The sequence below is a fragment of the Microtus pennsylvanicus genome, chromosome X, assembly GCF_037038515.1.
Source record: "Microtus pennsylvanicus isolate mMicPen1 chromosome X, mMicPen1.hap1, whole genome shotgun sequence".
NCBI classification, from domain to species: Eukaryota; Metazoa; Chordata; class Mammalia; order Rodentia; family Cricetidae; genus Microtus; species Microtus pennsylvanicus.
Window position 1 is genome coordinate 84007819 of NC_134601.1, and position 24230 is coordinate 84032048.

Below are 24230 nucleotides of genomic sequence, written 5' to 3' on the forward strand. Positions count from 1 at the left end.
TCAGAAGATGTGGAACCTTTGGGGAAAGAGACATGGCTTGTAGAGGTGGGTCACTGAGGTAGGTCTTTGAAGGTTCTAGGCTGGCTGCGCTTCTGACCTAAGTTCTCTGCTCTGTGATCAACCATGATGTGAATGAGCTGCAAATTCTTGAGCCATGGACAGAGCTACAACACCATGTCATCCCTGACTTGATGGGCTATTCTCTTTGAAATCATGAGCCCAAATAAATCCTCCCTTCTTTAAGCTGCCTTTTACCATAGGACATGAAAGATAAACCCAACAATACTTCACTACAAAAATCATTTATATATAAGACAAGGAGCTGTATTAGTTACTTCTCTATCGCTGCAATAAAACACCATGACCAAGGCAAATTAAAGAAGACTTTATTTGGGATTACAGTTCCGGAAGGCTAGACTCTGTGATGGCAAAGGGAAGGCATGGTGGCAGGAGCAGGAAGCTGAGGGCTGACATCTTGAACCATAAGCACTGAGAAGAGAACTGGAAATGAAACCTCAAAGCCCACCCGCAATAGTATACTTCCTTCAACAAGGCCATACCTCCTAAATTTATCCAAACAGTGCCACCAACTGGGATCAAAGTATTCAAACATCTGATCTTATGGATGGTGTTACCATTCAAACCACCACTGGAGGTAACAGAAGAACTGAGGAACAATAAAAGTATGACAGGTAAAAATCAAAAAGCAAAATTAAAAAAAGATAACTGTTTTATGAGCTGAATTCTGTTCTCTGAAAATTCATATTAAGGTATCAATTCCTGGTATCTTGGAAAGTGATTGCATTTGGAGATAGGGAACTGAACGGGGTAGTTCAGTTCAAATGAGGTCTTATTGGTATGGTATAATATAATATAATGATATAATGATTTGTTTGCCTTTTTGTTGTTGTTTGAAACACGATATCAGGTTAGCATCAAACTTGCTAGGTAGCTGAGGCTGGCCTTGAATTTCTGATCCTCCTGCTTCTACCTCCTAAGTGCTGAGATTACAGGCATGAGGCACCATACCTGGTTATGATTGGAATTCTTATAGGAAGAGGATATTAAGAATCAGACCTGCAAACCGGGCAGTGGTGGTGCACACCTTTAAGCCCAGCACTCAGGAGGCAGAGGCAGGTAGATCTCTTGTGAGTTTGAGGCCAGCCTGGTCTACAGAGTAAGTTCCAGGATGGCAAAGCCAACCCTGTCTTGAAACCAACCAACCAACAACAAGAAAAGAATCAGACATGGTGCTCGCTTTGGCACCTAAAATTGGAACGATACAGAGAAGATTAGCATGGCCCCTGCGCAAGGATGACACGCAAATTCGTGAAGCAAGAAAAAAAATCAGACACGCACAGAGAGACAGGTGAATATACAGGGACAAGACTGTAATTAACTGCCCCAAAGACTCAGAAAAACAATCCTCTTGGAAACATTTTTATTTTTGATTGAGGGATAGGGTCTCATTCACTATGTAGCCCTGGTTGGCCATGAAACTCTATGCAGGCCTTGAATTCACAGAAATATGCCTGCTTCAGTCTTCCAAATACTGAGATTAAAGGTGCGCTCCATCATGCACAGATGTTGAAGACATCTTCATCTTGGGCTCCTAACATCCAGAATGGCAAGGAAATATATTTCAGTTGTTTAAGTCACCTAGCCTGTGGTACTTTGTTACCAAAGCATCAACAAGTTAATCATAATCAAGGTATATTATGTGGGAAAAGAATACATTATCTACTTTCCTTCCTTCCTTCCTTCCTTCCTTCCTTCCTTCCTTCCTTCCTTCCTTCCTTCCTTCCTTCCTTCCTTCCTTCCAAGACAGGGTTTCTCTGTGTAGCCCTGGCTGCCCTGGAACTCATTTTGTAGACGACACTGGCATCACAGAACTCAGAGATCCACCTGCCTCCCTATTGCTGGGATTAAAGATGTGCATCACCACCGTCCGGCAACATTATCTATTTTCGATAATAGGGGAAAAACCCTAGAAATGCATATCTCACAGTTCTGGAGGTTTGAAATCTGTGATCAAGAAGCCAGCATGGTTGAGCCCTGGTGAGGGGCTTCTTGCCAGAGTGTTGAAAGCTGGCTATATATGTCTCTTCACATCACAAGGAAAGACAGAGATGGTGATGGAGAGGTAAAGTGAGTGGAGGATGGGAAGAGAACTCTTTGGTCTTTTCATATAAGGGCAATAATCTCATAAAGACTCTCCCCTTCAGGGTTAGGACTTCGACATAATGAATTTGGTGAAGACATAAACACTCAGTCAGTAATAATATAAGCTGATAAATCAGAGGAGAAATCTTATCTAGAAGACCTAACTATTATGAACATACATGCAATGAACAACAAACTAAAACCTATGATTAAAAATTGACTACACTGGGCTAGAGAGATGGCTCAGAGGTTAAGAGCACTGACTGTTCTTCCAGAGGTCCTGAGTTCAATTCCCAGCAACCACATGGTGGCTCACAGTCATCTATAATGAGATCTGGTGCCCTCTTCTGACAGGCAGGCATACATGGAAGGAATATTATATACATAATAAATAAATCTTAAAAAAATTGACTACACTAAGGTGAGAATTAGGTAATTCCATAACAATAGAGACTTTGATATCCTACTTTCAATAATGGACAAAACACAACTATGCAGCTCAACAAAGAGATTTACAAAGGAAGAAATCAAACACCATACCCTGAAACAATGAATAGCCCAAAGAACCCACAAGCAACCTAGAAAATAGTGAAAACAAACTACTTCAGGCTAAACTTAGAGGCTGCAACAAAAGCAATGCTTAGAAGGAAAAGGAACTATACACAGCTGTGGGAAGAGAGAAGGCTGGCCTCAAACCAATAACCTAGCTCACACCTTAAGGCATTAGCGAAGGAAGCAAATTAAATCCAAAGGCAGCAGAAGAAAGACAAAAAGAGAGAGTAGGAACAGAATAGTAACACCAAAAGGTCTCCTTTTGAAAATACTGACAAACATACCAAACATCTAGCTGCAAGAGAAGACTCAATGGACTAAGCCAGAAACTTTGCAGTTGACCTTTCAGGAATGCAGAGCTGCAGAACACGCTATGCTATGCAGTCCTACTAGAGAGCCTAAACAAAGGGAAGGAATTTCTAGAATTGACTCAAATACAAATACAGAATCTGGTGAGGGACTGGGAAGATAGGAGAGAGGAAACTCTGGTTAAGATTCAAAAAGAAAAAATTAAAAAAAGAATAAGCCTCAGTAAATCTGACTAAGCCAAGTCAATAGAGTACATGCAAATCAAACCCTTGCTAACATAGTAAATCCCAGGCTTTCCTAGTACATTCTCCAAAGAATATTAAAGAATTAATATTAATCCTTTTAAAACTCTTCTGAAAGATAAAGAGGAGGGAGCACTTCTTAACTTGTAGAGGTGACGGAGAACGGCGGCTTCCAGGCATGGGGTTTTCCTGCAGGATGATGAAGGAGGGCTGGAATTGCACAATGGAGGTGGCTGTGTGACAGTGTTAATGGTTTTAATGCCACTGAATTATACACCTGAAAGTGGCTTCACAGGCAATTTTTGTATGTGTTTCTACCCAATAAAAGCCATTATCTTTTCTTGCTTTCAAAGCCAGCCATGAAGTAATATATAGGAATATAAAGGAAATATAAATATATAAATTTATAAAGTAAAAATAAAAATATATAATATAAAAATACAATACAACATAAATTTTATACTATATTTTATAGCTGGGCACACACTTTTAATCCCAGCACTCGGGAGGCAGAGGCAGGCGGATCTCTGTGAGTTCAAGGCCAGCCTGGTCTACAAGAGCTAGTTCCAGGACAGGCTCCAAAACCACAGAGAAACCCTGTCTTAAAAAAAAAACCAAAAAATTACATTTATGAAAATATAAATATAAAAAAGTAAAGTAATATAAAGGAAATGTAAGAGCCAAAGTAGGTTGCACTTGCTTGGGATTGGGGAAGGGGCTGAGGAGAAATTAGAAGTCACTACAAATGGTCCCAAGCTTTCCTTTTAAAGGTGAAGGAAATGTTCTAAAGTTAGAGTGTGTAGGGTGGTTACACAAGCACTATTTGTAAATATACTAAAACTAAACCAAAGGATTCATCTTTTTAAAAAAGATCTATCTATCTGTCTGTCTGTCTGTCTGTCTGTCTATCTATCATCTATCTATCTATCATCTATCTATCTATCTATCTATCTATCTATCTATCTATCTATCTATCTATCTATCATGTATACAGTGTTCTGTCTGCAGGTATGCCTGCACAATAGAAGAGGGCACCAGATCTCATTATGGAGGGTTGAGTCACCATGTAGTTGCTGGGAATTGAACTCAGGACCTCTGGAAGAGCAGCCAGTGTGCTCTTAAACACTGAGCCATCTCTCTAGCCATGTCATCTTCTTCTTTTCTGGGGGGTGGGGGTTGAGACCGGGTTTCTCTGTAGTTTTGGTGTCTCTCCTGGAACTCTCTCTGTAGACCAGGCTGGTCTCAGACTCACAGATATCTGTCTGTTACTGCCTCTGTTCGAGGTCAGCCTGGTCTACAGAGTGAGTTGCAGGACAGCCAGGGTTACACAGAGAAACCCTGCTTCAAAAAAGCAAAACAAAACAAAAAGGAAAAACACAAAAAAACCCACACAATTATTTTCTTATATATGGCTATAGGCAAATGATTCAAGTTCAGCAGAAGATAAAGGTAGTGGCTTGAGCTATGGATATAATTTAGTAGGTATAATGCTTGTCCGGCGTGGACTTAAACCCCTTGGTTCCACTCCCAGCACTATATAAACTAGACCTAGTTTATATAGTAGTATATTATAGTAGCCTATAATCTTAGCATTCAGGAGGCGGACACAGGATCAGAAATTCAAGGCCATCCTCACCTACATAGTCAGTTCAAGGCCAGCCTGGGATTGGCAACAGGCTCCCAACAAACAAACAAAAAACACCCCCTAAAGGTTCAAAGGCAGGGCACATCTAAGTTATAGCACTGTACAGAATAGCTTCATGTCTTCTTTGCATAAGAGCACACATGTACTCTGTGAAAGACACAAGTAAAATGCTTAAATACAACTTGCAGATAGAACTATTTGTCTTTCGCAACAAAGCCTGATTCCTTTTCTATATGACATGATGTATGGGTAGGGCTTTTGCTTTATCATCTCTTTTTTTAAATACTTAAGAAACCCTACAAACAAGGAATCAAGTATGATGGTAATTACAAGTTCTACCTCATAAAACACCATCATATTTGTTTTATGAGAATAGGCCCTCCCTTTGAAATAGCCCTCTCAATTTGTCAAGGCTCAGAGTAAAAAAGGGGAAAGGTTTAAAGTAATTTCACATGTAAGGGTGGTGATATGACCAAATCTCAAAGCTGAATACGAAACCATAGCTGCTTCCATGGTTTGTGTAAGAGGGGGTAAGTCGAAACTGACTGGACCCACATACCTACATGTAAGGAGGGTAAGTTGAAATTGACTGGACCCACACCATCCCTACGTGTAAGAGGGGGTAAGTCGAAACTGACTGGACCCACATACCTACATGTAAGGAGGGGTAAGTTGACATTGACTGGACCCACATACCTACATGTAAGGAGGGTAAGTTGAAATTGACTGGACCCACACCATCCCTACGTGGAAGAGGGGGTAAGTCGAAACTCATTGGACCTACCTATTGTGGCTACAGTTAACTCTCACTAATGTCCAATCTTCTCAGATCTCCAGCTTTTAGGAGAAGCTGACTGGATAGCACAAATTTTCTTTTAAAAATTAATGAACGAGGTGCCAGGCGTAGAATCCAGGACTTCACAAATTCTAAGCAAGAGCTGTCTCACTGATCCCTATCTCTGATTTCAGTATTCTAATTTTCTTCTTTGAGATAGGGTTTCTTTGTGCAACAGCCCTGGCTGTCCTGGAACTCACTCTGCAAAGCAGACTGGCCTCAAACTCAGAGATCTACCTGCCTCTGCCTCCTGAGGTGTGAGCCACCACTGCCCAGCCTAGTATTCCAATTTTTAAATGCTGATAATTTTTCTAAATGTTCAAGAATATAGAGGAGTGGTTTGGCTCTTAGGGTAATGGTTTACAAATCTACACTAAACAATCTTTAGACAGGGTCTCATATAGCCCAGGTAGGCTCAAACGCACTACACAGCCAAGAATAGCCTTGAACCTTGCTCCTACTGTTTTCACCTCAAGTGCTGGATAAGACATGTGCTACTCCGGACAGAAATCTCAAGGTCCAAATCAGGAGCAGAAGGAGAGAGAGTACGAGCATGGAACTCAGGACCGCAAGGGGTGCACCCGCACACTGAGACAATGGGGATGTTTTATCGGGAACTCACCAAGGCCAGCTGGCCTAGGTCTGAAAAAACCGGACTCGCTGAACATCCCACTGGGCAGGGAACCCTGATAGCTCTACGGGCTGACAAAGGAGGGGAACTTGATTGGGGGAGGGGAGGGAAATCGGAGGAGGTGACGGGGAAGAGACAGAAATCTTTAATAAATAAATAAACGGAAAAAAAAGACATGTGCTACTATGCCTGGTTATGTGATGCCGGGGATTGAACTTCGGGCTTTGTGCATGCAGAGGAAGCGGTTTACTTTTATCTCCAGTCTAAACTGTCATTTCTAAAGACTTATTTTGTATTTTTAAAAATGTGTGTGTGCCGGGCGGTGGTGGCGCACGCCTTTAGTCCCAGCACTCGGGAGGCAGAGGCAGGCAGATCTCTGTGAATTCGAGACCAGCCTGGTCTACAAGAGCTAGTTCCAGGACAGGCTCCAAAACCACAGAGAAACCCTGTCTCGAAAAACCAAAAAATAAATAAATAAATAAATAAAAATAAAAATGTGTGTGTATGTGTGCCACATTTGTGAGGGTGCCCATGCAGGCCAGAAAAAAGCTTCCCTTGGAGCTGGAATTATAGGTGATTACAAGTCACTTGATGTGGGTCTGAAACTTGAACTTGGATCATCTGTAAACTCTTCTAACTCTGAACCATGTCTTAAGCCCCATAAATTATCATTTTTTAAATTGTAAGATGTGTGTGTGTGTGTGCGCGCACGTGTGTGTGTGTGTGTGTGTGTGTGTGTGTGTGTGAGTATACATATGCGGAGGTCAGAGACAACATGTGGGAGTTGGTTCTCTCTTCTATCATGTGGGTCTAGAGATTAAACTCAGGTTCTCAGGCTTAGCACCAATCACCTTTACTAGCAAAGCCATCCTGCTGGCTGCAGTGTAAATTTAGTTAACCAAAGCAATGACAGAAAGAAGAATTATCAGGGAATCAGCATCATGTCAGCCTTTATTGAATATTCTACTAGAAACACATGGTTGGAAAAAATGTTTGTTTTAGGCCCTCCAGCACAGGTATTGAGATGGACAAAAGCATAAATGAATCAAGAGGAAAACATTCTTGATAACATTAAAACCAAAAACCTTGTTTCTAGTCATTAATACTGGCTATATTTATGTGATAGGAAATCTTTGGATTAATTCACACTGAGGCTTTAAAACAATGGGGTAGAAGTTAATGATTGTAACTTCTAAAAAATACAATTAAAACTTTTTTGCTCTCAGCTTTTTTAAACTTATAGACAGTCAGTTGAAAATACTATATTTGCTTTGACAAATTAAACTGTATTTATTTAAAGCAAAGCTCTGATCTACTGGTGGCTTTAATAACCACCAGGAAATCAGTAAACTGTTTAACTTTTCCATTCCAAAAGTCATAGGGGAGCTTGATTTGGTGACGCATGCCTATAATGCTAAGGAGGCTGAAGCAGAAAGAGCAGGAGCTCAGGGCTGCTTGGGCTACAGAAGGAGTTTAAGATCAGCCCTGGTCAGGTGTGTGGCAGTGTGAATCATTAATCCCAGCACTCAGGAGGCAAAGGCAGATGAAGACAGATCTCCGTGAGTTCAGGATCAGTCTGGACTACACAGTGAGATCCAGGTTAGCCAGGACTACACACTGAGATCCCGTCTCAAAAAAAAAAAGTTAGCCTGGGTAACTTAATGGGACCATGTTTCAAAATAAAAACAAGGGTTGGGGCTTTGACTCAGTGGTAGAACACTTACCATGCACAAGGTTCTGGGTTAAGGGAAGAAGTCAAAGTTTACAACATTTTATTTATTATCTGTCTTTTTGAAGCAATCATAAAAGAGCTTAAGAGAAAACACAAGATAAAATGAGTATTTCTTGAAATATTTTCAACTTATAATACCATATCTGATTTAGTGGACCAATTGTGATTTACAAGTTTAAACAAACACCAGTAGACACTAGGGAAAGAATTTTAGGTAAAATGGGTGTTTGGATTTAATCATAATTGAATTTGTGTGTGTATGTGTGTACAGGCATACGGTGCATATGTACAGGCATGTGCCTGTGTGAACTTGTGGAGGTCTGCTCTACCTCCTTCCATTTCCTTCAGACAGAGCCTCTTGTTTAACCCAGAGGTATGGCCAGCAAGCCCCAAGGCTTCTGCCTCCACCCACGCCTGGCTTTTGACATGGGTACTGGATTTAAACTCAGGTCCTCATTCTTGCTCTTACCATCTCTCCAGGGCCTGTAACCACATTTTATCCATGTCTGGGAACTGAACTTAGGGCCTCACATCCGATAGACAAGCACTCTACCATTAAGCTATATTCCCTGCCCATTAATCAGATTTTTCAAAGAGGTCTTCCCACATTCCTGAAATAAAAATAAATTTAAAAATTATACCTTTAAATAAATAAAAATTTTAAATTTATTTTTATTTTATGTGCATTGGTGTTTTGCCATGGGTGTTGGGTCCCCTGGAACTGACAATTGTGAGCTGGGAATTGAACCCTGGTTCTCTGGAAGAACAGTCAGTGCTTTTAACCACTGAGCCATCTCTTCAGCCCCATTAAATATAATTTTAAAGAAGACAAAAGTAAGGCAGTATCCTAAATTCAGGACACAACTAGAAAGGTTATTTTGGAATTTTACTGTGACATGTTCAAAGCTAAGGGCTTTCTCAACCTTTGAGGATTGCTGGTTCTTTTGTTTGGCTTCAAAAAGCCAAAGATGCTCCCCTGGTACCTTAGCTCAGATTATTTAAGTCATTTCTTCAGGTTTTCTTTTTTAAAAAAGTAATTCATACACATTTACTTGAGTACATTTAATTAGACTGCATTTATTTCAAGTAGTGGAAGCTCATACCAAGTGATGAAGTATTGATAAAGGCTGAACAAGTGGCTTCTACTCCCTTCCTGGAATTTCTTGAGCTTTAATATAAGGACAGTATTGTTATGGGAATTTAATAAATCATGTAAAGTAAATTGAAACAGTTCTAACACATAGCAAGTGTCCACTAAACGGCAGCTCTTTTTATTGTTATACAATAGGCTGGTTATACTCACTCTCTTGTTGAGACAAATAACAGGCCACAGGCTGCACCCCAGGGTGCAGCAGCAGCAGAGACATCCACACAGCAGCCATTTCACATTGACTGGGAGAGCCTTTTTCAGACATGAGTTCACACGGCCAATGCTGGTCTTGAATTCTTCTGGAGCCACCTAAAACAGGGGGACTAACTTTATGAGTTTGTGGACAGCTTCCCACTACCCCCAATTCTAAAGAAAATATCTTATCAGAAATACTTTAATGTCTCAATATATTCTTGCCATAAATCTGTATCATATACTCTTGGAAGACATCAGGGAGTGAAGCAATATAATTTCATGCTTGAAGAACTTCATGTAATATCTACAATGCTCTGAAATGGCCATAATCCCCTGAAAGCAACATAACTGATAATACGGGAAACCCATCAAACAGTCTTGTTAAGACAATGGTGCTCACAGTCTTCAGGTACCCTGACTGAAAGCTGAGCTATGGTCAGAAGCATAAGGCAAGAGCAAAAACCAAACTACTGACCAGAGGAGACAGAATGAACATTAGGCATTCATAATAATCCTGAATTAATTTGATTTTTTTTCTTTTTGAGAGAGGGTTTCTTTGTATAGCAGCTCTGGCTGTCCTAGAACTCACTCTGTAGACCCAGGCTGTCCTTGAACTCACAGAGATCCACCTGCCTTTGCCTCCCCCACCTCCAGTGCTGGGATTAAAGGCACACACCTCTGTCCAGCCCTGAATTAGTTTGAAATAAATTCTTAACACATTTTCTTTCTGGCAAATCTGCAATTATAATAGTTAAATTTGCTGCTGATTGCAGTGAAATACATTAACAAGAGATAATATCTGGTAATTATGCTTAAAACAGTCTGTCAGTATTCAGCACATATTAGATTCATAACCACTCTGAGTATTGAAGGTTGAAGAGTCTTTCCACAAATTTAGTATTTCTAATTACTCCCTCTGTTCCTGCAAGTAGTTGCTTGTGCTTCTCTGTAAACAATGACAGAGTCAATTCAAAGGCATGAGCATGACCCATGTAGTTAAGATTTATATCAAAATTTCCTCTTGTAAGTTTCATGAGTCAAAGGCACACTAAAAATAGTCTGCTTTCGGTGAAATCATGTTTCTATATCCCCAAGATGCTGCTGCATTACTCAGATTGCCGGCAGACAGTAAATTCAAGGGGAAGAGTTCAGCGTCTTGTTGTGAAAGCAAAACTTATGATGTTGGTAGAAAAATAAATTGCTGCAAAACAAAATGTGTAACACCACAAACCTAAAAGCTTCACTCTTCCACATAAACAGCTGCACTAGACAAGTCGCTTTTTCACATTTTAAACTTTTTTGGCAGGGTTGTCTTAGACTCTACACAAACATACATATTGATAGATGCTATAAAGGTTCAATTCAGCACCATCACAATCAAAACATTGAGTAGCCTTTAATCCCAGCACTCAGGAGGCAGGGGCAGGCGGATCTCTGTGAGTTCGAGGCCAGCCTGGTCTATAAGAGCTAGTTCCAGGACAGGAACCAAAAACTACAGAGAAACCCTGTCTCGAAAAATCCAAAAAAAAAAAAAAAAAGAAAAAGAAAAAAAAGAAACATTGAGTAGATAAGCTCTATTAGAACTGTTTGTGTCACCCATAAGCCAATTACTCAGTCTATGAAATGGCTGTTTTTGCTAAAAATGGCCAGTTTTGAAATTGTAGGGCTTAAAACTTTGTTTACATGGGAAAAATGGACTTCATTCTCCATCTACACTGTTAAAAACAACACAGTCACAGCTACTGTGCACCAAGAATCCCAATGAACTGATGTTTCTACAGGGCAAATATGGAAATAAATTCACAGAATTACAATTTATAATGGAAATAAAAAACATTAATAAGCCAAATCAGGAGAGTTGGCTTCCAGTTCTTGCTGTGCCTGAGAAAATCACAGACAAAATCATTTAATTTTTCTGAATCCTGGTTCTTCATGTACAAGGTAAAATGATAGTCTTTGCTTTATCTTTTTAATATATTTATTTAAGTATTTTGTGAGTGCTCTGTCTGCATGTATGCTTGAATGCTAGAAGAGGGAAACATCTCATTATGGATGGTTGTGAGCCACCATGTGGATGCTGGAGATTGAATGCTGGAGCTCTGGAACAGCAGCCAGTGCTCTTACCTGCTGAGTCACCGGAAATGCAAGTTTCACCTTAGAATTTCTTGGCTGGAGTACTTTGAAAAAGAAAGCCTGTAAATCATGTCTCAGACATAGAGAAAGCAAAGCTGTTGCCTGACTTCTCTGAAGGCAAAGGGATTGGTCAGAAAGCCCACCATTTGTTATATCTTCGATTAGAAATAAAAGGATAATCTGCCACGTTTTGAAGGAAACTCCAATGCTCTTCAGCTTTAGAATTTCTTCAGAGCTATTCCTCCCATCCGCCTCTTTCTTCTCCCTTCTTCTCAGAACCAGGGAGGAAACTGGGGAGTGGGGGGAGGTAGCCCACACTAAGCAGATGCTCTACCACTTGCTCCACCTGTGGTCCTTTGATGTTACTAGTTACTATCTAAACATTTATCTGTCCCAAACAGCAACATCTCACTTCCTTCTCAGCACAGGAAATCACCGAGTAACCAGGTACCAGTTAAAGAAACACAGTTTCCATCTGAAAGGAGTTTTCACCTTCACCTTCTACCTGAGCTAAGGGACACACAGAATCCCACGAGGGGCCAGAGTCCTTCACTCAGCTAGGCATTTATTCTTACTATCTTCTAACTGTGGAACATTGCTTCCTCCTATGCATAGGCTGCAATTATTTTTTCCTTCTGTAAGGAAAACTAAGAATAAATGAGGTAACAGCTATAAAACTAGTTAACACAATATCTAGTGTATATTAGGTACTCAGTAAATGGAGCTATTGTCCATATTGCATGGTGAGATTACAGGCAAAAGAGGAGTCTTAATTTGTGTTCTTTAAGCGTTTAAATGCTACTGGTCTGACAACTGTACATTTTCTGAAAAATACAACCCCTTACCTCACTGCCTAGAAGGACTTAGAGAACAGCTCTCTCTCTCTCTCTCTCTCTCTCTCTCTCTCTCTCTCTCTCTCTCTCTCTCTCTCTCTCTCTCTCTCTCTATCAGGGAAGAACAGTGGTAGAAGGCTGAGGGAAGAGAAAGCTGGCTTTCAATTTGAAGCATGGAAATGAAATCAGTTATACGCCACAGTGTGCACAGTTTGTTAGGAAGCTGTCTAGTATTACTTGTTTCTGAAAATGTAAGCAACACTCCTTAAATTAGGCAATTTTCCTTCTCCCAAACCCTCTCCAAAAGGATACTCTCTTATTATAGACACATTAAAACTCAAATGTTCAACTTGCTAAAGATGAGAAATCAAATTTTGGGTCATAAAACGAATCTATTGAAAAGAAAAACATGCTAGAATCTCAAACTACAATCTGCATTTTGACTTTAAAAAGATGCCAGGATTGGCTTTGGGGGGTTGAACCCGTTTTGAGTAACAGTACAAATCCTAAAGCAGAGATACGGAATGCGAATTGACTAACTCTTCGTTTTGAATAAGCAGAGAAATGTTTAGTTAACTGCAGATTCCGAGTTAGGACCATTTCTAGTATTGAATGTCGGCTGGGAGCCTCTGACTTTCTAACTGGACAGTAGGCTGTAAAGAAATATGTCATTCCTTTTGACTCTCTTGGAGAGAAAAAAGAAAACAACATGAAGGTGGAGAAAAGGGTCATAATATTTTATAACAGGATGCAGGAGACTCAGAAGAAAATCCAAGCAAAGCCCAGCAGGACTGATTCGCCTCCCTCATTGTGAGGCCCACAAGCATAGCAATCGCTTGTCATACAGGACCACAATAGAAAAGGGCAATTTTTATGGCTCACCATTCCCAATACTGCACAGCGTTCTCCCCATAACACCCTTCACTCCTCTCAAGCTGAGAACTGGAGGCTCTCACCAGAATCTGCGTGTATACACATACATACCTACATGATTTGTCCTATCACGACAGGATAACTTACCTTTAGTGAAATGGGAAAAACAATCTTTTCTGCACTTACAAGAATTAACACAAAAGAAGCAAAACGTTAATACTGAGTTGTGGAATTTACAAAATGGCCTTTTAGATTTTCCTAACTCACTGCAATTTTGTTGACCTCAAGCCAGCTACTTGGAATATCTCTCTCATGCCAAAAGCTGATTTTTCTAAAGGGCAACTCTTTTCTGCCAGGTATTACACTTACCCATTTTAAGACAATCTACACAAGGAGTAGTAAGTAGGGAATTAAGACCTTTTAATTTAGTTTTTCATATTTTTATTTGTCCTTCCCCTACTTATTAGAGAAATGGTTTAATAATCCACACTAATCCATACAAGTAAAATAGTTCCTACTGGAGAAAAAAAAATCTCATTAAGAAAATAAAACTTGTATTTATGTCATAAACATGTAACCTTAAAAATCAGACCGCCAGGAACTTGAGATGAGGCTCAGTGGTAGCACACATGCTTAGTGTGAGCAAGGCCCAGGGCTTGATCCACAGCAAACAAACAAACAAACAAAAACTAACATCAGACTTTCAGAATTACTTTTAGTGCTTTTCTCATTGTCAAACACACATTAAGAAAACATTGCACTAACATTTCTGCATTACCCAATGTATAGCCATGTACACATGCAAAAGTGTGAACAATACAAATAACATATAATTGAACATAAAGCCACATATCAATATGGTGTGTACTATAAAAATAGTCACCTGAAAAGAATAGCTATTTTAGCCAGGCATGGTGACTCATGCTTGTAATCATAACATCAGAGGGCTGAGGCAGGAGGATTGCTACAAGCTTCAGATCAGCTTGGGTTATATAATAAATTCCAGGCTGCTTGAGATACATAACAAAATCCTGTTTCTAAAAAAGAAAAAGACAGATTGGAAAAAAAAAGAATGGATGTTTTCAAGAACAGTTCCCTCCAGATTATCTAGGCTGTATGAATGGATCCCAAAAGCAGCTTACCATTCTTACAACTCCGATTTAAAAAATCTTAGTATCTTATGGGTCAATGGAATTTTTAGTTCCAAAAAGTTTGGAAAGGAATGAAGAGGTGTGAAAAGATATTCTAAAGATTACTTCAGCACATAAAACTGGCTAATTTAAAAAATGGATAATGCTTATGCCTGGGAACTATATTTACTGACAGTTTTCTAGAATTTTCTAGGTCTCTAATTTTAAACATGTAGAAAAAATTTAGCTAGGAATTTTTTTTGAGACAGGGTTTTATTATGTATCCCTGGCTGGTTAGGAATTTGTTATGTAGACCAGGCTGGGCTCGAACTCACAGAGGTCTGCCTGTTTCTGCCTCCCGAGTGCTTGAATTACAGGCATGCAACACTGTCCAGCATATTAAGCTAGTATTAAAGCTATATGTAATTTCCCAGACAACACATATAGTAGCCTTAAGGGAAATGTAAAGAAATTTTCTATTGGAGATGTTTTGATTTACATGTTTAATTTTAATATTAAACATATCATGTTTATATCAATGTTATTATTCAGGAGATATTTCCATGTTTAATTATACACATTTGGAGAAAATGTTTCTTACTAGTGTTTATAAAACATACTTAAGTTTAAGCTGCTGCTGTTGCACTTGGTGAAGTATTCTAAATGATTAGGAGTGGGAGGTAGAACATACTAGAGACCAAAGCCGAACATTTATACCAAAGAGATTTTTCCTCCCCTCCCCGCCCTCTCCCTCTCTCAATCCCTCCATCTCTCTATGCCTTTCTCTCTCTCTCTCTCTCTGTGTGAGTGTGTGTGCATGCACTTGCCTGTGCAAGTGTAGATGCCAGAGATGGACTTGAGTTGTCTCTAAAGCTCTCTCACTCTCCACCTTATTTTGAGACAGGATCTCCCACTGAACCTGGAACTCATCATTTCTTCTAAACTAAATGGCCGGAGAATGTCCCCCATTGTACCCGCTTTTATGTGGGTACTGAGGATCTGAACTCGGGTTCTCATGCTTGCAGAGCAAGGACTTTTTGCCCACTGAGTCATCACCCCAAACTGAAAGTTACCATTCCTGTAAGAGAACTTTCCCAAATACAGTACATTTTAAAAAGGCAATATTTCAGCCAGGCTGTGGTGCATGCACTCAGGAGGCAGAGGCAGAGGTACTTCCTCTGTGAGTTAGAGCCCAGTCTGGTCTCCAGAGCGAGTTCCAGGCCAGTCTCCAAAGCTACACAGAGAAACCCTGTCACGAAAAACCAAGAAAAACAACAACAACAAAAAAAACCAAAAAACCAAAGCAAAACAAAGCAAAAAAGGCAACATTTCAAGTGTACAATATGCTGATGGGTTTGTTGTTGTTGTTGTTAGTGGTGGTGGCTTTTTTGACACAAGCTCTAACTGGCCTGGAATTCATGACCCTCTTGAATGTTAGTGCTGTGTTTACATATCTGTGCTACCAAGCAGCTCAACATGACATTTTAATATACCTATATATAGTGAAATAATTACTACAGTCAAGCAAGTTAATATATCTCCTTACATACTTATTTATCGTTTCTTTTAGAGAACCTGAAATCTGTTCATTTGGCAAATTTTCAGTATATAGTACAATATTATTAATAATCATCATGCTGTACATTAATCCATAATGATAGGTTTCAATCCTGGGAAGTCTGAATTTTGAGCAAGAATGCAACTGAATATAGAGAAACCCGCAAATAGAAAGGTAGTTATTTATTGCTGTGAGTCTAATTTTAGAAACTCAATCTAAAAGGAAAAAAAATCTAACCAAAAATGTGATGCTTTTTATTTGTAATAAATGATGCGTGCCACACAACACTTTAAAAATAATAGTGACTCAGTTACAAAGATAATTTGGTAATGAGACATATTAGAAATTATAGATCTAAATGAAAATAATTACAGCTACCTGTGCTGCGCAAAAAAGGCGACACTGGAAAAGCTGAACAGGTAAATAAACAATGGCTGACATTAAGAAACAACAGACAAAATAGCTGGCCAGAGGCTGGTTGTCATGGTAACACCATTTAGTCACTGCGACCACAGCTTCCAAGTAGGGAGGCCTCCTGTTATTCGGCTTCATTACCAGTGAGTCAAAGCATTTGTCATAACATTGAATAAACCATAACACAGTGCATTAGAATCGGAAAATTCAAAGCAAACTCACTTACCTTCCCTGTCAGAACTGAGGGAAATTCCGTATCAAATTTGTTGCTTAATCCAAACCTTAAAAACAAAGACAAAACATAATCTATTCTCTTCAGCATATTTAACCCTTTCTCCCAATAGATTATAAACCCATGCAGTTTTCTTTGGTCTTCAGATTTAAAAATATGTCCTGAATATGCACAACTTTATGATGTATATGCTAGTTAAAACTAAGTAATGGATTTAAAAAATTTGTAAGTCCCGAAAACATTAAATTAAAAAGTATGTTCCAAATAAAACTTTACATACTTAGAAAAATAATTTTTTGACTATTTGTCCAAATTAGTAGTTAAAGAAATCTCAGGAAAGCAATTAAAAATTGTTGTTTTATTGGGTTCTTGTTTGTTTTTCAGAAAGAACTTGGGTGGGTAGAGAGGCTGAAAAAATCTGGAAATCTCCCCTTGAGGGAGGGGAAGGATATGATCAGAATATATTTAAATTAAGAATTGTTTTAAGTGGGCTGGAGAGATGGCTCAGTGGTTCAAAGCAATAGCTGATCTTCCAGAGGACCCTGGCTCCCAGCACTCACAACAGTCTGTAACTCCAATTTCAGAGGATCTCATCACCTTCATATCAATGCCCATACAATAAATAAGTTAACTCAATTAAAAAATGTTTTAAGTAATAAAAAATATAAGTGGAATTCTAACTATACCCATGAGACTAAAAATAGCTAGGAGTCATAATTTTAAATTTTTAATTACGTGTGTGGGTTTTTTTTTTTATTTCCCAAGACGGTTTCTCTGTAGCTTTGGAGCCTGTCCTGGAGCTAGCTCTTGTAGACCAGGCTGGCCTCGAACTCATAGATCCGCCCGCCTCTGCCTCCTGACTGCTGGGATTAAAGGCATGCGCCACCACTGCCTGGCCTGTATGTGTGGTATTCTTGGAGGCCAGAAAAAGAGTACTGGATCCCCTGGAACTGACTAGAGTTACAGGGGGCTTGGAGTTACCATGTGGGTGCTGGGAATCATACCCAGGTGCTCTGGAAGAGCAGCCAGTGTTCTCAGCTGAGCCACTTCTCCAGCGCCCCCCCCCCCCATGTTATAGCTTTTGACTAAAATGTTTCTCTGTTAAAAATCTACTTTAGTAGATAATTGTTAGAACTGGATGATGACAATATATGTGGATGAATTATGCTATTCTTCCTACTTTTTTGTCCATGTATATAATTTTTTTAAAAAAAGTATTCTTTTCTGCTGGGTGGTGGTAGCACACACCTTTAATCCCAGCCCTTGGGAGGCAGAGGCAGGCAGATCTCTGTGGGTTCCAGGACAGCCAGGGTTACACACAGAGAAACCCTGTGTCAAAAAAACATATAAAAGTATTCTTTTATCATTAATGTAGACTTTGGAACTATACTTTGATAACTTGCGACCAGTTACTCTTCAGACAATTAAAAGATCTTTTTAAATGCCTTTTATTTGTTCAATCATTTTGAGAAAGAGATGCTCGCCTCTAAAGTTTTCTCTTCCACTATGTTCATTAAAATATGCAATAAAGTCAAAAGGAATTTTACAGGCCTTTGTTCATCCATTTGTTGAACTGAGTAGGGATAACTTAGGTTACTTTTTGAATGCCAGACAATCCCGTATTATAATACTAACAATTTTATGTCAGTGGGTGATGGAAAAGCAAAAAGAAAAATAGTGTTGAGAACGCCATGAAAGGAAGCAGTAACAGGCAACACATATTAGTAACTATGTATTTGTCAGGCTAAGTAACTGTGCTAAGTAACTACATTACTTCGAGACAGGGTCCCTCTATGTAGCCCTGTCTGTCCTGAACTAGCTCTGTAGACCAGGCTGACCTCAAACTCACAGAGATCCGCCTGCCTCTGCCTCCCAGGTGCTGCTCCTTCCAAGTCTTAAAGGCCTCTAAAAGCATTGTCATTCCCATTTTCTGGATGGAGAAGCTGACATTCATGATGGCACATGCCTTGAATCCTAGCACTTAAAAACATTTTTAAAAATCAATTAATTAAATGATTAAAGTCAAGTTTCTATCTAGTTAGGAAGTAGTGAGAACTAAAAATAATAGTTACTCATTTTCTTTTTTAATGAGCAAAAATGAAACTTCTAAAATATAAAAAGTATATTAAAATCATAAAGGAAATATATTTTTTACTTCTTAAAAATCTCCTTTATGAGCAACATATAGACATCTCTCAGTGTCTTTGGAGATGACTTCTAAGCCTCACCTTGGACATCAAAATAACTATTAACAATTTTTATATTTATTTAATTCTATTATGCATATATTTTGCCTGCATGTATGTATGTGTACCATGCGCTTGTCCAGTATCCCTGGAGGTCAGCAAAGGGTGTCAGATCTGACACTGGAGTTACTGATGGTTATGAGTGTTCACATGAGTACTGGGAGCTGAATCTCAGTCCTTTGTAAGAGCAAGTGCTCTAAACTGCAGAGCCATCTCTGCAGCCCCAAGTTCCTTATACTAAAAAGGAATAGTATTTGCACGTAACCCGTGCACATCCTCTTGTAATTTTTTTTGGTTTTTCGAGACAGGGTTTCTCTGTAGCTTTGGAGCTTGTCTGCAACTTGCTCTTTAGACCAGGCTGGCCTCGAACTCACAGAGCTCCTCTTGCCTCTGTCTCCTGAGTGCTGGGATTAAAGGTGTGTGCCACTACCGCCTGGCTTTTGTATTCTTTAAATCATCCCAGTAATAGCTAATACAACTGCTATGCGAATGGTTGCTATACTATATTGTTATTCAGAATAACAATAAGGGAATTTCCATACATGTTCAATATAGATGGTATTTTTTTCAGGTATTTTTGAACTGCAAATGGTTGGATTTATGCAAAACCTGTGAGTATTCAGGGTCAACTATTTATCTATACTATAAAATATAAAGAAACTGGCATCATCTGCCTTGCAATCCCAGGATGAGGCAGGAGGATAGTGAGCTCAAGGCCAGTCTTGAACCATATAGTGAGAATCCATCACAAAAAGCAAACCAGACTCACTACTCTCATAGTTTTGGCTAACAAGGAATAGCTATCCTGTTCTCACCAACCAAGGATTTCTTTCTTACATATTTTCTTTCTTTAACACTGAGGACATAAAAAGAGTGCTTACTTCAAATAACCTTAATTCTGAGGGTTTAACTTGGTAGCCACAAATATATTGAAATGGCTGCTGTTGTATAAACACCTTACCTCTGTTTCATAAGCAAACTATGAAGTTAAGAACTGTGGCTCAGCCAGGTAGTGGTGATGCACTCCAAGCTTGAAAAACAAACAAAAAACAAAAACCAAACAAACAAAAAGAAGCTATGGTTCTATAGAGGTTACACAAATGCATCTATTCATTACTCATCAGTGATAGGCATTAGCCAAGATGTGGCACTCTTCAGCATTAGACAAAGAGGCACTTGGGAACTACTCAGAAGCCATTTTATTGACTTTATTAAATATAGAGTCTATTATGTGTTCGAAGTTGACCAAGCTGGTGGTTATCAATGATTGAATTTTCTTTAAGTGTTTCAATGTCCCTACATTTTAATTTCTTGGAACAATTCTTTGGACTATAGGAAATGGAGACAAAGAAGAATGGATCATTTTCCTTGTTTCTTCCTGCCTCCCTATATCCCTCGCTTTCCATGCTTGTAAAAATTACTATTTTCAATCATTTAAAAGCCTTGCCAAAATGAAAGCTCATGTGCTCAGGTAAAATAATCAGTGCAGTCAAATTCTGCTAACAAGAACTACTATTTTGCTAGAAAAGTATGTACTTAATAATAGTGTACTGATTCTGAAGCACGTGTAGTGAATTCTACTGCACTTAAGAAAAAGAAAAACCATGCCATATAATACAAACAGAAGTTTTGTTTGTTTGTTTGTTTTCAATTCTACTTAGATCTTTCTTCTGGAAATAAACCAAACTACATTATGGCTTAAAGCTTTGTAAAATAGTCATCTGATTGTTTTCAATGCTGGGGATTGAACCCAGGGCCTTGCTCATACTAGTTAGGCCCCTCTCTCTGAGCCCAAATATTTACCTTCCATAAACTCAGACTAACAATGTATCACTATAAATTCCCAATGGCAGGTAACAGAAAATGTATGCCATTCTCTAATCTAAGAAGTATCTCTAAATTTGTGTAAATGTATTGTTTATAAATTTAATCACCAGTTTTGATTTTCTATATAATAATTTTAGTGAGATTCCTTGAAAACTGGTAATTCAGAAGTCATCTCAACTACCTTCTATACAGGTACTCTTGCAAGTACAAACACCCATACATTTTAAGAAATAGAAGTGTGCTTGTGTTTATAGACACGGGGGGGGAGTCTCATCAGATGTATTTGTTTTCTGTACTTCAATACACTGTAGCCCAATATTTATCCTAAAAAAGAAGAAAAAATATAACTCAAATATACAGCATTTTTGAAATAGTTCACATTTGCAAGTGACATCCATCATTTTGTTTCTAAAGTCTTAAACCATGGGAATTAATTTAGTAATACTTTTTGTTTTTTGAGACAGGGTCTCATTACCAGGCTGGACTCTAACTCATACTCAAACTTGTCTTTGCCTCTCAGTGCTAGGATTAAAGGTGTACACCATCACAACTGGCTCACTCTGTTTCTTATGATATTATAATTAATATTAAAATTAATATTTTGTTAAAATAACTAAAAGGTCAAAAATATTAAGATGATACAAGTAAATTGGAGTACTTTTACACACATGAGCTAGCTTAAGAAAGCTTTATAGAGGAACAGTGATACTATCAGTTGGAGAGTGATGGTACCTCATCACTATGATTATTATATTATTACAGCTATATATACAGCTCAGAATAGTCTCCTTCATAGCATGATTGAACAAACTCACATTGAGGGCCTATAATATAGTCTGCACAACAAGGGGCATAAACTATCACTAAAGCAAGCCAATATTCATTGAACTTTCTTTTTTTAAAAATATTTATTTATTTATTATGGATACAATATTCTGTTTGCATATATGCCTACAGGCTAGAAGAGGGCACCAGACAGATGGTTGTGAGCCACCATGTGGTTGCTGGGAATCGAACTCAGGTCCTTTGGAAGAGCATGCAATGCTCTTAACCACTGAGCCATCTCTCCAGCCCCCTCATTGAACTTTCATAAACAAGTATTATGGTAGGCACTGAAGATTCATAGGGAATGAGAGATTGTTCTTGCTGGTGTGCTTCCAATTTAGCAAGAGCGGAAAAAACATAGGAAATGGTGACATTTGGAAAGCTAGGGTAAAGGGAGGTATATGCTGGCATTTAAGATGGAAGCACTAGGTGGAACAGACATTGACGAGATGAAATAGCATGCTGTGATGAGTAAAAGGAGGTACACTCAACTGAGATGGAAAATAGAGAACAATAAGAGGCATGTTTGAGGGTTAAGTAGCCCAGGAAGTGTCCAAGCAGAGTCTGGTACAGAAACACTGGATAACTGAGACCACAAGAAGCAAGAAGAGACCATTTAAGATATGTAGACAGTAAGAGTAGTGGGCTAAGCATAAAATCACGGGTATTTAAGAAACAAGACAGGAAGAAGACTGTTAAAAAAAAATACATGCCAGGCAAGCACTCTATTGCAAAACTATACTCCCAGTCTCTGATCATGGTGATCTCAACTGAGGTCAGAATCTTCACAGTTAAGGTGGCAGAATCCAGATAAGAGGAAGTAAATATAGTGCATGTCCGTACTCTTAAGGAATGTGGAGAAGGAAGAGAGATTAGATAGCAGCTGAAGAGGATGTGAATATCAGAAGGTTTAGGGTTTGAATATATTACAGGGCAATCTGGACTCTAGATTCTAGAGGGGTCAAAGTGAGGCACTATTGGAGCCAGGAGCTGCCTTATGGTACAAGACTTTGCTTGGGTGGAGATTACAAGAAAAGGGTATGGATGGCAGAAAAGAAGACAGGAGAGGGGCTCCTTGAATTCTAATGTTGAGAACACTAAGGTCTAATAAAGATCCAATGCAGGTTTACAACAGGACAGTGGCACAATTGAATGGAATTTTAAGAAAATTAGTTTGGCATGGGCATGCACAATGAAATGAGGAGAGGCAGCAGATTATGGCTATAACTCAAGAAGGAGATGACGGCCACTCAAACAGGAGTGCTGCCAAAGAAGAATAGAGAAAATGGAAAATCTAAGCGGATTTCCAAATGTATGATGACAATTCTGGGAAAATCAGACATAGGGCAATTCAAGGAGAAGAGTCAAAATGGCTCAAAGATTTAAAATATTACCCTGGGAAAGTAGAATGTTGGGGTCACTGCCAGAAATGTGGCAAATAGAAATATAAGCCATTTGGGGAGGGAAAATGTTGAGTTTAAGATATACTGAGTTAGAATCAGGTTAAATATAACTATCGCCTTAAATATGTATCTCTTACTCATGGTGAAAAGCTACAAAATACTCCCCCTTTTTAGAAAAGTCCAGTTGATAGTGACAACTCCTACATTTTCAACTTTCAATAGAAACAAAATCTTCCACAGATGAAGATCGAATAGAGCACAAAGTCAGGGTACAAAAGAATAAGAAATAGTTCATTCAACTGGGTGGTGGCGGCACATGCCTTTCATCTCAGTACTCTCAGAAGGCAAAGGCAGAGGGATCTCTGAGTTCAAGGCCAGTTTTGTCAACAAAACAAGTTCCAGGACAGTCAGAGCTGTTACACAGAGAAACACTGTTTCAAAAAAAAAAAAAGCAAAAAAACTAAAAAAGGAATAAAAAAAAGAAAGAACAAAGGAAAGAAAGAGTTCACTCACATAGATATAGGGCCAAGAGTGTAGCTCAGTGACACAGCACTTGCCTCGATGCACAGTGCCCTAGTTTGAGTTCATCACACCCTCACCCCCAATAAAATATAGTTTAGAGCAATCGACACATGCCTACATCAGAAAAATGGAAACAAAATTCGACATTTTAGATGTATTAGATTAAAATTATTCTTACAGACTTACTCAACATATGGAAGGTTTTGATATTATAGTTCATGTCTCAGATCCCAACCAAAAATTTTTATTAAAGATAGGGTCTCACTCTGTAGCCCAGGTTGGTCTGGAGTTCATTATATGACCCCAGATTGGCCTTGATCTCATGGCACTCTTCTTGTCTTAGTCTCCCAAGTGATGGAATCACAGGCATAAAGCACCATGTCTGGCTTCTAGCAGACCTTCTAAACAGTCTTTTTTTTTTTTTTGGTTTTTTTCGAGACAGGGTTTCTCTGTGGCTTTGAAGCCTGTCCTAGAACTAGCTCTGTAGACCAGGCTGGTCTCGAACTCACAGAGATCCGCCTGCCTCTGCCTCCCGAGTGCTGGGATTAAAGGCGTGCACCACCATCGCCTGGCAACAGTCCTTTTCTAAAATGTTAGATATTTAGCATCAAGTGTTCTTCCTAAATAAGAAAATGTATACAACAAAACCAAACAATTTTCCAAACTATATTCATCTCTAGGATTTAAGTACTGGCTTATGCTTTTCAGACTTTTTTCCAATTAATACCAAGATACTACTGGCATTATCTCTTTACATGTGATTCCAGAATTTTTAAACTG

General features: G+C 38.9%; 1 protein-coding gene and 1 pseudogene across 2 annotated transcripts in view; one reads left to right on the top strand and one right to left on the bottom strand.

Moving 5' to 3' along the window:
- The window catches only part of Chic1 (cysteine rich hydrophobic domain 1), a 44061-nt gene that overhangs the window by 17417 nt on the left and 2414 nt on the right, over nt 1-24230 (bottom strand). The window contains exons 2-4 of one of the 2 annotated variants that reach the window (XM_075956680.1): nt 16622-16676; nt 9413-9568; nt 8201-8720 (exon numbers count right to left, since the gene is read on the bottom strand). In XM_075956680.1, the coding sequence (XP_075812795.1) occupies nt 8670-8720; nt 9413-9568; nt 16622-16676 (262 nt within the window). In that variant the 3' untranslated portion in view covers nt 8201-8669. Of the gene's footprint in view, nt 1-8200; nt 8721-9412; nt 9569-16621; nt 16677-24230 lie in introns of those variants that run through there. The other variant, XM_075956679.1, reaches the window with a different exon arrangement.
- LOC142841949 (U6 spliceosomal RNA) lies at nt 1251-1349 on the top strand (annotated as a pseudogene).